Source organism: Azolla caroliniana, unplaced genomic scaffold (genome assembly GCF_043228905.1).
Source record: "Azolla caroliniana isolate FFs.n. ecotype wild unplaced genomic scaffold, voAzoCaro1.0.p SCAF_14, whole genome shotgun sequence".
In the NCBI taxonomy this organism is placed as follows: domain Eukaryota; kingdom Viridiplantae; phylum Streptophyta; class Polypodiopsida; order Salviniales; family Salviniaceae; genus Azolla; species Azolla caroliniana.
The window spans coordinates 20264846-20281331 of record NW_028230449.1 but is presented as its reverse complement, the minus strand read 5'-3'; the positions used below and the strand labels follow the sequence as shown (position 1 = coordinate 20281331).

The 16486-nt window shown below is 39.0% G+C and overlaps 4 protein-coding genes across 4 annotated transcripts; 2 read left to right on the top strand and 2 right to left on the bottom strand.

Moving 5' to 3' along the window:
- Window positions 1-675: 675 nt before the first annotated feature.
- On the bottom strand, window positions 676-3365 carry LOC147855831 (uncharacterized). The gene is made up of 2 exons (XM_087330112.1): window positions 2794-3365; window positions 676-1898 (listed from the first exon to the last, which is right to left on the bottom strand). The coding sequence occupies exons 1-2, from the start codon at window positions 3363-3365 to the stop codon at window positions 887-889; spliced, it is 1584 nt and encodes a 527-aa protein (XP_087186238.1). The 3' UTR covers window positions 676-886.
- A 3334-nt stretch (window positions 3366-6699) lies between these two features.
- LOC147855830 (ribulose bisphosphate carboxylase small subunit, chloroplastic-like) lies at window positions 6700-7882 on the top strand. The gene is made up of 2 exons (XM_087329950.1): window positions 6700-6972; window positions 7285-7882. The coding sequence occupies exons 1-2, from the start codon at window positions 6802-6804 to the stop codon at window positions 7642-7644; spliced, it is 531 nt and encodes a 176-aa protein (XP_087186076.1). The 5' UTR covers window positions 6700-6801; the 3' UTR covers window positions 7645-7882.
- Window positions 7883-10646: 2764 nt separating this feature from the next.
- Window positions 10647-11602, top strand: LOC147855829 (ribulose bisphosphate carboxylase small subunit, chloroplastic 2-like). The gene is made up of 2 exons (XM_087329949.1): window positions 10647-10892; window positions 11036-11602. Exons 1-2 carry the CDS (start codon window positions 10716-10718, stop codon window positions 11393-11395), a joined length of 537 nt encoding a protein of 178 aa, XP_087186075.1. The 5' UTR covers window positions 10647-10715; the 3' UTR covers window positions 11396-11602.
- Window positions 11603-15320: 3718 nt separating this feature from the next.
- LOC147855828 (ribulose bisphosphate carboxylase small subunit, chloroplastic 2-like) lies at window positions 15321-16486 on the bottom strand. The gene is made up of 2 exons (XM_087330354.1): window positions 16219-16486; window positions 15321-15968 (listed from the first exon to the last, which is right to left on the bottom strand). Exons 1-2 carry the CDS (start codon window positions 16390-16392, stop codon window positions 15609-15611), a joined length of 534 nt encoding a protein of 177 aa, XP_087186480.1. The 5' UTR covers window positions 16393-16486; the 3' UTR covers window positions 15321-15608.

Genomic DNA, 16486 nt, shown 5'->3' with positions numbered 1-16486 from the left:
ATGTTGCCTCACTTAGCCACAAATCACGAAAAAATGTTATACATGGAGTATAGGGGTGATCAAACAATTAGTTGGTTTTGTTGGAGTGGCATGGCATGTGGATATGAACACATTGAAAGAAAAACAGTGGTATTAGTAGACGAAGAACTTATTATTGAAATACACCGACACTGCCAAATATGACTTGGCTCATAGGAATATGGTCATGTTTTTCTAGAGGTAGTGGACATAAGTATAGTTGTGTGGCTGAGATGATGGCAACATGAGTAAGATGAGTAGTGTGTGTTGCTACATTCACATCGTAGGTTGAAATAAAGTTGATAACTTCAAGATGTGTATACAATAATAGTGTATGAAAAATAAGCTCATGCGCATCGAAAATATGAGTTGTGACATGTGAGATATTACTATAATATAATGTGATTTTCAATCAAATGTAACTTTTTACAAGCATTATGCCAATTTAACTTCTAGATACATTAATTTTAATTTGAGGTATATATTCATACTAGTTATTAGAGAAGATTATAACCATGAAGATGTTGTATAAACATCATTAGCATTAGTGACAATCTAGCATTCCGTGGATAAGTATTACCCACTACACACATCCACGAATTGCTAAAGTCATTAGAGAAGATTACTATAACAAGGGAGTTTGAATACATACATACAACCTTGGCACGGGGAGCATTAGTGTAATTGCAATTGCCACACACGATCAAAGGATTGGTAAAATAAGATGCCACTTTGTGTCTACGCGAACACATTGTCATCTTATTTTACAATGTGCAAATATCTACCTTCGAAATGTTTTTGAGTGTGTATTTGTTTATAAAAGTTTTAAATTTCATTAACCATCCTAAAAATCAATCGGTTTTAGCTCTTATTTATCACTTGGCTTTATTTGTAGCGAGCACCTCTCATTTTTAAATGCTTCATGTAGGCTTAGTTTCCGGGTTACATCCACGCTAGGTGGATTTCTTTCATTAACCGTGGATTTCCTCTTCTTGCTCCTTGAGTCTTGCTCTCTAAGTTTCACACTACCTCTAGAACCCTCCAATGGGGTACGTCTATGACCATCCTCTCCAATATTTAACATATTCATTTTCTCGTTGATTTCCTTAGTGTGCATCTCATCCCTAATCGACTTTACTTTTGTAAAAGTCTCACTCTTGACTAGATCAACATCCATGTATTGTTTCTTCGGTACACTCGAGTCATTAACTTGCTTTGCCGACACATGCTTATCCTCATCAATGATAGTGTCTAATTTTAAATTGCTTTTGCTTGGAGGGGTCCTATTGGAATGCTTAGTATCATGAGTATCACGACGTGTAACCTCCGAACAAGAGTGACGAAAAGGACCATCTTTCTTCCCGTTACTACTACCCCTTGTACCCCCAACATCGGCGATGATGTCACTAATAACAATGGGTCTACATTGAGGCCCAGAATAGGTGGCTCTTCTAGTGGAGGAGGTAGAGTTGTTAACTTGTGGTTTCATGGTGTGCCAATGGGGTTCGAGCCACTCTTTGATAGCGTGTATAGCTAAAGCTCCTATTTTTAGGTCCTTACTACTAAGTCGTGTTTCGGTGACAAGAAACGAGAAGTTCCCATTTTCGTCAAATCCAGCCGAGCCAGGGAGCCAACACTCATGGGTTTGAAATGGTATAAGATCAATACATGTGTTTGAAGTGGATCTGACCGAAGCAGAGCCTATAGAGAGTTTGTTGGTGGGTCCACCACTATTTTTGTCGTGCCCGAGAATATATGCTTTACTACCTGCCACTAGACCTTCTCCAACTTTAGGTTTGAGACCAAGTGCGTGTAGGTCTGGGTTCACATACTCACAACCTATCACTGTTATGTTGAGCTTCGAACACGTCGCGAAGAACCTACAAGAATGTGAAGTGAGAAGAAGACTGAAGACCCAAAGAAGGATTAGAATCTACTATCCTACTCTCTTTCTCTCGAACAAAAACACTTTTCCCCGGTGTGATGTCGGCATTTAAATCACGACAATCCTCAATATAGAACAATATGCATACATATGAATGAATCAATGCAATACTATACAAACATGCACATATGAATTAAATCTTTCGAATCAAACGCTACATGTACATATGAAAGAACTCGATACAATCCTCGATGTCAAACTACACACATACATACATGCATACATACATAGACGCACATAGACATGCATGCATGCATCCATACATACATACATACACACACACATAGACATGCATGCAACCATACATACATACACACACACATAGACATGCGTGCAACCATACATACATACATTCATATATACATACACACACACATAGACATGCATGCATGCATGCATGCATACATACATACATACATACATACACAGATACATGCATGCATGCATACATACAGACATACACATAGACATGCATGCATGCATGCATACATACATACATACATACATACATACATACATACACAGATAAATGCATGCATGCATGCATACAGACATACACATAGACATGCATGCATTCTGATACATCCATACACAGACATACACATAGACATGCATACATTCTGGTACATCCATACACAGACATAAACACATACACATAGACATGCATGCATTCTGGTACATCCATACACAGGCATATACACATGAACATGCATGCATTCTGGTACATCCATACACAGACATACACATACACATACACATAGACATGCATGCATGCATCCATACATTACATAGACACAGAAGACATACATTAGGAGGGAGAAACTACTTACACATGTGGGAGGAACTTCCTTTGGAGTAGTTTGATGTCTTGATCCGATGTGGCTGTAGGCGCAGCAGCCTCAGTCTGTTGATCTCCATCGCTGCCACAGACATTATTATTCTTATTATTGCAGCTGTTGTTGTTGTTGTTGTTGTTGTTGTTATCATCATCATCAGGCTGCGGGGGCCGTAGGGTGAAGTCTGCATTCTCGGCGGCGGCCGGAGATGGAATGGTGGAGTGAGTGGTAAGCACAAGGGAGGGGTAGATGAGCACCCCGATACCCTCGTAGTAACAGCTCGGAGACGAGACGATGGGGGCAATGCTGGGATCGATGAATGAGGCATTGGACTGAATGGAAGGATCATCCGCCTCGGGCGCGAGATCATTATCATGTCGGGGGGCATCCTGCGGGGGATTCGGGGAGTAGAGGCCAGTGATGACGGCTATGGCGGATCGCTTGGATAAGATCAAGCCCTGGACAGCAGATGATGATGAATCGGGGGTTTGGCGCTTCGAGGAGGCCGAAGAGGAGACGCCCAAGCAGAGAGGCTTCAAACAGCCTAACAAGAGATTGGGGGCCATTGGAATTCAGGAGGGGAAAAGAATTCCTGGAATGTGAAGGCCTAGCTATGTCGTTCTGTCTGTCTGTCTGTCTGTCTGTCTGTGTCTGTAGGGGAATGAATGAATCTCTGCAAGGAAGAAAGCTGCTTGCAGGAATGTGGAGAGAGTAAAGGAATTTGGGTCATGACTCTTCGTTCGGATTCGAAGAAACAAAAACAAAGAAACCCTTTCGGGGGAGTAGTAGAGTAGATTATTAGAGTGTAATCCATGGCGATGCTTCAGATCAAAAATATGTACATAAAACCTGCAAAAAACAAAAACAAAAAATCAGGAGAGAAGTTTTCCTTATTTCCTGCACAGATGCTAGCAACTCCACATCGGAATCGGCAACCGTTCGGTTTCGGCTTAACCGGTTTTCCCTTGTCCAAACCAAACCAGTTAAGCCTAAACCGGTTTGGAAGCTTCCAAACCCGAACCGAACCGCTTCCTAAACCGGTCTAGCCAAGCCGATTAAGCCTGTTTGGCCCAAATCAGTTCGGTTCAGCTTGAGCCGTCCCATGCCGGTTAAGGAAGCTCAAGCCTAAACTGAACCACAACCGAACCGCCAAACCGTTTAAATTTAGTTTAGCTATTCAGGTGAGGCTTGAACTGAGCCGTTGCCGATTCCTAGCTCCACATGTGACCTCGCTATTTTCTCATCTCTTTGATGTAAGACCTTATCCAACCCAATAATCTCTAATCCGACCAATAATCGTCTCCTCACACCTCTTTCCTACCCATAATCAGCCTTTTGACAAAAAGAAGACACTTCAATGATGTAGGTTTCAAGTGCAAGCTTCAAGATGTTGCCGCCAGTGTAGTGGCATTTTTCATAGTCGAGTGCAAAGTCGTGTCTAGTAAAACACATCCACCATAGTAAATCGCTAACATGTATTAATGTTTCTTATCATATATGATGCAGTTGATGCATATAGGTAGAGCATCGTGGATTGCATAGGTGGATGTAATTGGTATTGTTTTGTATAGATACGTGTACTCGACATATCAAAGTGGGTTTACGTCACTTCATATTATCGCAAGTCATTTGTCATACACTTATCTATAATTGGTGTTGTGCACATGTCTTTGTGTGCATGCATATCAAGAAATATGGATGAAGATTCGCACATGTGCACATCTGGATCTTTGGGAACACCAAATTTGTTTTGACATCACGATTTCAAGAATGCCGAAACATAGAAACAAGAGGTTGCATACCTCAAAAATATTGAAAAACTTAGACCATGTGAAAATACTTGCAAAAGAATGTATTATGTGGAATGCGGAAAAACGCGTAATGAGCTCTAGAGAAGGCCCACAAGAATGTTGGAACCAAAGAAAATGGTGCACTGAAAAAGTGTATACGATAATTCTTATTGAAAGGGGTTATCCCAATAATAAGATGGCACTTTCTCTTAGGATTTTGCAAAAATATATCGAATTTCAATTGAAGTGTTTTGCAACAAGAATCCATCTACTTCTATGAGGAACTACTTGCATTAAGAAGAATCATCATACGCTAACAATGAGAAGGCTTACGTTGATTGTGGGGAATCTGAACATGAGCAAAAACTTATGGGAACCCACACCTGGGGAAATGAATGAATGGATACTATCCTTCTTTGTTAATGGACATTTAAGTACATAAAAGAGAATCCAGAATAGAAAAAGTCGTGAAAAAGACCTAAATCACCTTTGGGTATGTAATGACACGTTTTACGGGAAATTGAATGAAGTGCTCGCACATAAAATTGTTCTGCTAGAAGCTAAATTTAATATATGATTGTGTTAACCTATTTTGTCAAAAGTGGATATAAATTTAGATACTTAATTTTTTAATTATCTCTTGAGAATTTCGTTGTCAATCTATTAGAACAACAATTTCTTTTACAAGACCAAAGCAAATCAAAATTATGAATCGCTTTATCATGTAAGACATATTTTATTGCCAACATACATTTTGTTAAGTGTTCCTTGTGTAAAGTGGTCACGAAAATAAAATCATCTCGACAATAGTGTCAAGTTAGATGAACCCAAAGGAAATAGATTTTCATGGGGGTTTTTAGTGATAATGAGTGCCAAATCATTGGCTAGCCTTCCGTATATGGGTAAACAATCATGTCGGTGTTTATGTCCATTTGCATGTGTTTCGATTGTGTGGAGTGATGATTACATGGTTGTCCTGGCTAATGGATTGAATAACATGTTAGATGCTAATGTAGGCATGCTTCAATATAGACTCTAGAAGCATATTCCAAGTCTCTAACGAGAAGAAGAAAAAGGAATCTGCGTGCAACATGAGAGTGTAGTTCTATTTTAATGGAATTTTGTATCGATACAACTCATTTCCAAGAGTAACAATTTTATGGTGGTTGTTTATTTATCGAACTTGGGAAACATTTCAAACATACACATGATTCTTTCACGCTCATTTGTTATTCCCAAATTCCCAATTTATGTTTTTCTTGTATAGAAGATGGACATTTTGAAGATACTCTTCATTATTTGAAGCATTGTGGCAAACCAAGTGTTTGAATGTAGCGGTTTACAACCCATGGAGGTAATGTTGTATAATTTGGGAGAAACCAGATAACATAGGTAGCCTAAATAGCTCGTTTTCTCAATAAAGGTAGGAGGTTTTCAATCAACGAAGGACAAGGCACACACTCGAGTAAGGTAATATCATTTGTTTCAATCGACAAATTACTGATTGATGGTAATCAAGTAATGACTAGAATGTTTGGTTTATTGTCCGGGGGGGTGGTGTGAATAGAATTGATATGTAGATGCTCTAAATTAAAAATGGCTCCCGACCAAATAATGCTTGACGAATTTGGTCATGCTAATGAAGGAAAAGTGTCCTCGAAAAGTGTCGAAAAACATGTTGGTTGTTTGGGGGGAAGGGAGCTAGGGGAGTCAGTTGGTGGACACTCGAAGCGAGTTCAATTAGTTAAAGATAAAGAAAAGTTTGTTCTTAGAGGAACAAGCAAGGGAGCGGGCGAGCGATCCAAGGAACATACAGCTTAAAAATAAAAAGTTGTGTGAAAAGGGCAAAGAAATGTTGGTGTTGTTTGCTATCTGTTTGCTTCCTTCCTTTTTATCCTTTAATTTTTTTCTTTTTTTTTTTCCTTTTCCCTTTTTCTTTTTTGTGTGTTGGAGGTGTCATTGTTGGGGGTTGTGGATTAGAAAACATTTTGTGTGGTGTTGGAAGCAGGATATGGGTAAGGCTGATAACTCTTGCCTTATCATTTTTATATGGTGAAAAGAGAGAGGTGTTGAATCACTATATATACATATATAAGAAAGAGGGGGGAAGGAATAGGAGAGAGAGCAAGAAAGAAGGAGATCTATCAAGCTAAGCACTAGCATTAGCAGTTGTTGTTGTTGTGTTACTAGTAGTAGTAGCAAGACCTCACAAATGGCATCCATGATCTCTGCTAACTCGCTGGCGCTTGCTTCGGCACCCGCAGTCACCGAGGTGAAGAGCTTCACCGGCTTGAAGGCCAACACCTCCGGAGTGCTCGGGGGCGTCAAGACCGCCCAACCACTCACCACTGTCTCCAATGGCAGCAGAGTGAGCTGCATGCTGGTAAGGCCTAAATCCAACTCCATTTCCTTGTCTATTATGTATGTCACATTAGTAGTAGTAGTAGTAGTAGTAGTAGTAGTAGTAGTAGTAGTATGCAAATATAAATGCTACATGTGTGTGGCCTCCCAAGTATGTGTGGTGTGGATACATACATGAATTGGGGTGAAAGAAATGGAATGGGTGACACAACAATGCTTGCTTGTATGTACATATTAGGGTGGTATGTATGTATGTATGTATGTATGTATGTATGTATGTATGTATGTATAAGTATGTTTCACATGTGTGAATGTGTGTGTATTGTCCATCTAGGTGTGGCCCCCATACAACAACCCCCGGTTCGAGACCCTGTCCTACTTGCCACCCCTAACCAAGGAGCAAATCGCAAAGCAAGTGGACTACATCATCAACAAGGGGTGGATCCCTTGCCTCGAGTTCGACAAGATCGGGTCGGTGTACATTGAGAACTTCCACGGATCAGGCTACTACGATGGGCGCTACTGGACAATGTGGAAGCTCCCCATGTTCGGGTGCACTGACCCCGCAGCCGTCCTCCGTGAGGTTGATGAATGCAAGAAGGCCTACCCTAACTGCTACATCCGCGTGCTCGGCTTCGACAGTGTCCGCCAAGTCCAAGTCACTGGATTCGTCGTCCAGAAGCCCACAGAGTAAATTCCCGGACTCCCCGGACACCATTCCCACCCAATCCTCATCCTCCTCCTGAAACAACAAATGGTTTTCATTTCTTTGTTGGTTTGTTTTTTCGGTTTTTTGTTTCCGCAATAGGACCACATTGTTGCTTTTGTATGAGTAAAACTGCTAATGCCATCCATATACATGTTGGCATCTAGGCTTCTCTTCAAATGTAAAACTCAATGCCTTCATGAATAATGATTGTTAAAGCCTTAAATGGGTGTGTGTTGCTCATCTTGCGCTACCAAATGTGGCTTTCTACCCAAATCGTTGCAAATTATCCATGATGTTTTATATAAGGTAGGGTATAATGTCTATGGCACATTTGGCCATCACTGGCAACATGGTTCATATCAATAACCCCTCCCATAATTCTTGTTGAGTGGTGTTGAACTTCATTGGGGACCTTACAACATTTGAAATGTCTATGATGCTCTTTTTGCAATCAATCCTTGCATATTTCGTCTAGTCATTCGATGCTTGACACGAAGATTTCATTGAACTTGGCACTAAACATTTAAACTTGTTGTTCATTGCATCACAAGAAGATGATATGCAAAGGATACCATGATTTCAGTTCAGCTATTACATTAGCCATTTAATAGTTTGGAGAGCCTTCAAAGAAAAATTGCTTAAGAGATTAACCCTAATAGCATCACAATAAAGAGATATAAGCTAGACACCTAATAGCCTCACAATAAAGGATTGTTATGAGAAAACACACACAAACACACACAATACAAATAATTCACCACGAAAATTATAAAAGTTGTCCCTATGGTAATGTCACTTCAAATCTTTTGGGTGTAGTGAAGACGTTATATGATTATGCCTACTTTAGATTATGTGGTCCTATCATACTTTGTAGTTTACATGGCACAATATAATTGGCAATTGAAAATGTGCACAAGGGTTGGAAGGTACATGAGATAAAACTTGGACAAATGTGCACCACATAGGTTTTGAACCATGGCACAATGCATTTTGAACTAAACGTTGAAAAGTTGGTACCCATGCTCTACATTAATATCTTGATCGCACTACAACTATACGTTCACACATGAGATCCATTCTCGATGATGACACACATTGAATATTGTCCTCAAATATTACACATGACAATAGGAAATTACTATATTCAACCTAGGTGATGCTTGCACTATAGCCAAAATTTTCCTTGTACCAAACCAAAAATAATTGATCATATGGAAAGAAGAAGGAAAACAAAAAATACCAACAAAAAAAACGTTAATGTGATTGGTGTCTTTATAGTTATTCAACAAGAATAATGAATGTGTTAGGTTAGTTGGATTCTCCATGCTTTTCGATGTTGAAGCCAAGAATTTGGACATGGCCCATTAGCACATGGATGTAAAAATCGCAACATACCTTCTTGCCCTTCACCTTGTGGAGGACAATTCTTGCATTAGTACACACAAACACATTCAATGTATGTGAGGCTTGCATTATAGCAAGTTGCAACTATTTGCCTCAGACAAATATGATCATGTAGAGACATGACGGAAAACAAAAGTCCCTAATAAAAGAAATGTTAAACACTACAATTGTTGTCTTTGTTATGCAAATTAGAAATGGGAATCAACAACAAGAATAACAATGCTACAAACAGGTGTGATAATGTAGAAACAAACGGAAAACAGGATTCGCTAATAGAAGAAATGTTAATTCTATAACCGTTCTCGTTGTTGTTATGCAAATTAGAAAGAGGAATCAACAACAAGAATAACAATGATTTTGAACTTTGTTGAATTCTCCATGATTTCTTTTGTTGTAGCTAAGGACTTGGAGACACTTGGTTCTATCAAAACCAAGCATGTCCCCTTGCAGTGGAACTCAAGTCATGAGATCATGATCTACTCCTTGATCAAGTTTGAGGCATACAATGTCTCAAAACTGTTATTTTTATATGGTGGCGATACCTATACATTGGTAATGGTAGTATGAATACCACACATACACATTATTCAATGTGAGTATTCATACCATTGGATATACTCAGTCAACATCATATGTGTATTACATACATTACTAACTATGCATGCGCCACACATATTTGGTATTTGCTTACCCATTTGAGCATTAGTCACAAAGAAATACATTTTTGCATAGTTGATTAAACAATAATAGAAATTATCATCGTACATATTAATGAATGAGTGAATGGGACCGATGATGATTTGCACATTGTGATATATCTTGTGGTTGTCTCTTGTGATTCCAATGCCCCCAAACACACACACACAACCAATGTGGTATCTCATGGTTTATTTTACAACCTTTCCCATTTGTTTGTGAAATAGTTGATATGGATTGTGTTTCAATGCTATAACCTTTAATTAATGTTATTCAATGACGCATTTGTGTTAGTTTTCGGTATATTATGTTCTTGTTGCAAAAGAAAATGAGTTTTAAGATTTGGTAAATGCTTTAATAAAGTTTGTTATGTCCTTGTTAAATTGATCATTGTTTTTATGTTGATCTCATCTACAATTGACACACATATATGTTTATAAGAGGTTGTGAATATGAATGTGACTTTGCTAATAAACGAGGGAGTTTGGCATGGATGATGGATTACTTGAAACATCTTGTATGCTTGATATGAATGAATGATAGTTTTTGTAAGATGAAATATGAGGTATGCACAAAGTTCATCATAGCATACAAAGTTTGTTTAGGAATCGTTGAGAAGCGAATGGTCGTCGAATACGTCCTATTCATTCTAAATTACTATCACTTAACTTTTTGGTTTTTCCTTTTTCCTTTTTCTTTTCCAATTCTCCTCTAGTAAAAAAAATGGGGGGGAGGGGTGTTCAGCCAATCAAGAAAACATTTGTGTGGTGGGGGAAGGGATATGTATAGTGTGGATAGCTAAGGCTAATAACTCTTGCCTTATCATTACATGGAAAAGGGGAAGGTGGGGGTCATCCCTATATGTGTATATAAATAACAAATTGAAGCAAAGAGATCAAGCAATCTAGTGGTGATAGCAATCTACATCTATACAACTTTAGCAACCTCGCGCACACATGGCGTCCACAATCTCCGCGAATTCCTTAGTGGTTGCTGCAGCACCAAGCATTGCACCAGCCACCACTGACTTGAAAAGCTTCACCGGATTGAAAGCCAACATCGGTTTGCTTGGTGCATCATCCAATAAGGCACTCACCACTGTCTCTAATGGCAGTAGAGTGAGTTGCATGTTGGTAAGCAAATAAAATAATTCATTGTCACTAGCATGTATTTGTGCAATGCAAATGTAGGTGTAATGGATTTTGAGTGAAACTAGAACAAATGGAATGATTGCTCACATTGGGGGTGATATGTGTGTATGTGTTCACACTACTAGGTGTGGCCCCCATACAACAACCCCCGCTTCGAGACATTGTCCTACTTGCCACCACTAACCAAGGAGCAGATCGCGAAGCAAGTGGACTACATCATCAATAAGGGTTGGATCCCTTGCCTTGAGTTTGACAAGATTGGATCAGTGTACATCGACAACTTCCATGGATCTGGCTACTATGATGGCCGCTACTGGACAATGTGGAAGTTGCCCATGTTTGGGTGCACCGACCCCGCAGCCGTCCTCCGTGAGGTCGAGGAATGCAAGAAGGCATACCCTAATTGCTACATCCGTGTGCTCGGCTTTGACAGCGTCCGCCAAGTCCAAGTCACTGGATTCGTCGTCCAGAAGCCCACAGAGTAAACTTCGAGGGGGACACATTCCAGCCTATCCATCACCAATGCAAACATCATCCTCATTCTTCTTAAAAAACGATGGTCCTTTTGCTTTCTATAGCAAGAATGAACTTTGGTATAAGTAAAGTTCAATTGTCATCAATACATGTTGGCAATGGGCATAGGTTGTACTTGATCTCTTCTTTTGACATTTAATGGAAATTTTAATGCCTTCGTGGAAAATGCAGCTCCAAATATCTTTAAATAAAATATATGAGCATGCCTTAACTTGCCTTGCTCAAAATAGATAAATGTTTCATTACTTAATTCTTAATTGGTCCTTTATGAGATAAAATTGAGTGTCAACGTGGTTTTATAATACTTGAGAAGCCTTTTAAGACGGTGAGCTAGTTCCCAAACATTATCGTAATCATTAATCATTATCCCAAATACTTAATGGGAACTTACCAATTCCCAATTTTGTTTCCACTTTCAATCATCTAATAAGGTCTCAAATCAGTCATATACATTTGAGTTTAACATATTTATTCTAGACGAAGCTATGTAAATAGTAAGTATAGAATGTATAGGTCACGGACCTAGAGATATTAACTGCATCGACAAGGAGCTTTTGCTATAAATGAAACGTCAACATTGGCCTAATGAAACAAGCATCAGTAAATAAAAATCCACACGCGTGCGCGTCATTATTTGACTCAAACGGTATTGTTACACATTAAAGACATCCAAAGCATCTAACACGTTCCATTTTCGAAACAACTTTTCCTTAGACATGCACTAGATTTTAATCTATATTATCCACAATACCATTGAATCCATTGGTCGCCTTCTTTCTGTTCATGTTGTAAATGATAGCGACATAGTTTATAATTATACACTGAGCTATTTGACATTTCAATAATTTTTTGTTACTATATTCAATAATGTTATACATCCCATAGATTTAAGGACGCTCTAGGGATATATTATCATTAGGTTCTTACACAACCCCTCTTCTTAAAAAAAGGGACAGGGGCCAATAAAAAACATGAGGTGCATGCCATGGAAGATGGGAACTTGAAAAAAACCTCCTCGCCTAATAAGTAACAATAAGCATCACTAAACCTTAGTCCTAAGCTTGGTCTTTCTATGCCGCTCTATCACTAAATCTTTATTCCATGTCGAATCGATAGGCCTTTGCCCCCACAAAAAATACTTCAATGAGAACCAAAAATCGCTCCGCTCCTTTCTTTTTTCTGAATATATCAAGAAACCCTATTTATGTGTCCACATTTCTTAACATTACACATTCTATACAACTACTTATGTGTATGTAAACCAATCATTTCTTCAAATTAACCTAAAATGATCCCGCACTTTTGCCTTTCTTTAAAATTCTTCAGCCACAATACGCAAAATAATAAAACAAGACATGCAAATGAGAACTCTAAAATATATGTTTGAAGAGATATTTCATGCAATTTTCTTCTCTCATGTTGCACATGTTGCTCTTTTATTCGTGTATAGTTGTCTCCGAGGGAAGCTAATTCGACCTATGGGACTCAATAAACATATTATGTTGCAGGTGACCACACAATCTCAATGTGAAAATAATGTACATACATATGCGTTCAGCCTTCTTGGTGGGGATTTGAGTATAACACTTAAAATATTCATGCTCTTCTAACAAGTCATCATACTTCTCATAAATTACATTATATGTTGAGCATGCAAGAAGTAAGTGATATTCGTCCTCCACTAGGGTTTCAATGCGAATATTGTATATCTTCATACTTCATATTCCAATGATGATGGCATGATACTATCTCAACACCTATCTTGTGTGAATGAGTTTGAAGAAGTCTCATGGGTACAATAAGATGTGGCTATATATGTTCTAGCACTCTTACCTTGTATTCAGGTGAACATTGAGGGTTAACATTTGCAATGTAATATTTCGACTTTGACATTTTAGCTTCTTGCTACGTCATCCTTAGTGTCTTTAGTAATCTATCCTCGATTATTAGACACTTTATAGCATCACCTAAGAACTCTAGTAGGTTTTCGCTTCTCATTTTTTAAACCATTTCATAATATCAGCCACCCAATTCGTGCATTCTATTTTGCTCTTAAATAGTTTTTTGTAACTTGCATTCTATTTTAAATTTTGAGCTAATGTGGAAGGTAATGCATAGCATGAGTATTAATTTCAATCATTCAAGATTAGAATTCCAACGTAAGTCTACAAGAAACACAACTTAAAACCCACATTCTAACCTTAGAAGTTAACAATTTGAGCTTGGGCCTAGAAAAACAAATATTATAGGCTAATTTTCTGAGTTAATGACATAAAATGGGAATCAAACCATTTCCAGAAATCGTAGTTTAGAATGTTAATGTTGTGAAGTTATCTCTTGAAGCTATTGAAAAATAAATTTGTTTTTGATGGTCATGGTACATTAAAGAGGGAGGGGTGTACACCTAGGGGATCCACAGATTTATCCTGCATAATAAGTAAACAGTAGAAGTGGAACTTTGACCAAGGATATATGTATGTTGGTATTACTAGAACAATGAGGGGTACATTTGAGTTACTCCTCACATATGAAGGTTGTTTTATTTATTTATTCCCTACTTGGTAATAACACCCTAATTCTTTATGGTTTCCCTATGAAAAGCAAACCGTCAGGCACCATGGAATGTTCACAAATCAGACATGTCATTTAAAAGATTTGCAATGACTTTGTAGTTAGAACCTCAAATTTAAAGTGTAGAGAATGTTGGAAGCTCACTTTCTTGTTTGATGTGCGCTTCATAGGTTTCATTATCTTTCCATGAAAATAATAACATAAAATCTATACGTACACTTCTTGTAACTTTTTTATTGTTTCAAAAAGGTCAACACTTTAGCCCTTAATTTACTAGAAAGTCCTCATCATTAATAAACTAATGCATTAGAAGGGATGACTAAGGATTTAAACTAGAGGTTATCCAAATTATATCATATGAAATGGGAGTACTCATCAATTTCAAGTAGATTAACCCTGGTCTTCGAATCTTACATTGTTTTGCCCAGTTCTCTTCTCTCTCCTTGGGCCCTCTAACATAGGTCCCTCACCTCCTTTCATTCCACTGACTTGATTCCTACAATCCTACTCCTCTTGTTCCTCTTATTCGAATCCTTGTATCCCCACATTTGAATTCGCTTGTTTGGATCCATCCATAACTCATCCCTCCATCCCCCTATATTACCTTCCATCCATTCCCTCATCCACACATATTCTTGTTTGATCTTCAACGCATCCTCTCATTTGACATGTTCAATCTTTGGGCACATGTCACACTTACCTTCATTCATGATCTTGGTAGTTGGTATTATTGTTAGTGTGTAAGGATGATGTATTCAATTCTACCCTTTGGAAATGGTCAACCATGGTTGAGGATGAATGCAAAGTAGTATAACTCCTAGATGATGGTTAAAAGTGGGAAATTCATTTTTATAACAAACAAGAGCTCATGGATCCTTATGCCCCACCCCATGAATTGGATTAACAAAGAGGATGGATCACACAATTGAAGAGAGGATCATGACCCCATGAATTGGATCAACAAAGAGGATGGATCACACAATTGAAGAGAGGATCATGTGTAGGTTGGCTCGTGTGGAACCAAGTGATACTTTTTGGGGCTAGCTTTTGATGGTATCCATTTTGTCATTGCATAGACATATTATATTGTAAAAAGCCTTGTTATCCACATTTGGGATTATTCAGATGCCATACATAAGTGCACGTGTCTCATGAGCTTCATAGGAAAGTTCAAGAGAAGGCCAAAGGAATGTGTGTTTGAACTAAACACCTCAAAGTTAGTTGGTGTCCAGACTCTTATGTCCAGACATCAATGGAACTACAACTACACATCATCATCATCATCATCCATACACGAGATAACTATTCTTGATCATGAAACGCATTGAATATTGTTCTCAAATAATGCACGTGGCAATTAGGAAATTACAAGATTCAATGTAGGTGATGCTTGCATTACAACAAACATCTACCTTATTTCAAGACCACACAAATGTGATCATGTAGAAGGAAGAAGAAAGGAAACAACAAATACCAACAAAAAGAAATTACAATGCCATTGTTGTTCTTGCTTTTTTGGCTCAACATGGGAAAGGTGAATTAAGACGAAGACTTGATGGATTGGGTGGGAATGGTGTCCGTGGGTCCGGGAATTTACTCTGTGGGCTTCTGGACGACGAATCCAGTGACTTGGACTTGGCGGACACTGTCGAAGCCGAGCACGCGGATGTAGCAGTTAGGGTAGGCCTTCTTGCATTCCTCAACCTCACGGAGGACGGCTGCAGGGTCGGTGCACCCGAACATGGGGAGCTTCCACATTGTCCAGTAGCGCCCATCGTAGTAGCCTGATCCGTGGAAGTTCTCAATGTACACCGACCCGATCTTGTCGAACTCGAGGCAAGGGATCCACCCCTTGTTGATGATGTAGTCCACTTGCTTTGCGATTTGCTCCTTGGTTAGGGATGGCAAGTAGGACAGGGTCTCGAACCTGGGGTTGTTGTATGGGGGCCACACCTAGATGGACAATACACACACATTCACACATGTGAAGCATACTTATACATACATACCACCCTAATATGTACATACAAGCAAGCATTGTTGTGTCACCCATTCCATTTCTTTCACCCCAATTCATGTATGTATCCACACCACACATACTTGGGAGGCCACACACATGTAGCATTTATATTTGCATACTACTACTACTAATGTGACATACATACATAATAGACAAGGAAATGGAGTTGGATTTAGGCATTACCAGCATGCAGCTCACTCTGCTGCCATTGGAGACAGTGGTGAGTGGTTGGGCGGTCTTGGCGCCCCCGAGCACCCCGGAGGTGTTGGCCTTCAAGCCGGTGAAGCTCTTCACCTCGGAGGAGACAGCGGGTGCCGAAGCAAGCGCCAGCGAGTTAGCAGAGATCATGGATGCCATTTGAGAGGTCTTGCTACTACTGGTAGTAACACAACAACAACAACTGCTAATGCTAGTGCTAGTGCTTAGCTTGATAGATCTCCTTCTTTCTTGC

What these genes read in the sequence shown, in the direction of transcription:
- LOC147855831 (XM_087330112.1), bottom strand. Translation starts at nt 3,365, where the DNA reads ATGGCCCCCAATCTCTTGTTAGGCTGTTTGAAGCCTCTCTGCTTGGGC. An exon ending in AGGAAGTTCCTCCCACATGT is followed by an intron (nt 1,899 to 2,793) that starts GTAAGTAGTTTC and finishes ACATTCTTGTAG; the next exon opens with GTTCTTCGCGACGTGTTCGA.
- LOC147855830 (XM_087329950.1), top strand. Translation starts at nt 6,802, where the DNA reads ATGGCATCCATGATCTCTGCTAACTCGCTGGCGCTTGCTTCGGCACCC. An exon ending in GCAGAGTGAGCTGCATGCTG is followed by an intron (nt 6,973 to 7,284) that starts GTAAGGCCTAAA and finishes TTGTCCATCTAG; the next exon opens with GTGTGGCCCCCATACAACAA.
- LOC147855829 (XM_087329949.1), top strand. Translation starts at nt 10,716, where the DNA reads ATGGCGTCCACAATCTCCGCGAATTCCTTAGTGGTTGCTGCAGCACCA. An exon ending in GTAGAGTGAGTTGCATGTTG is followed by an intron (nt 10,893 to 11,035) that starts GTAAGCAAATAA and finishes TCACACTACTAG; the next exon opens with GTGTGGCCCCCATACAACAA.
- LOC147855828 (XM_087330354.1), bottom strand. Translation starts at nt 16,392, where the DNA reads ATGGCATCCATGATCTCTGCTAACTCGCTGGCGCTTGCTTCGGCACCC. An exon ending in GCAGAGTGAGCTGCATGCTG is followed by an intron (nt 15,969 to 16,218) that starts GTAATGCCTAAA and finishes TTGTCCATCTAG; the next exon opens with GTGTGGCCCCCATACAACAA.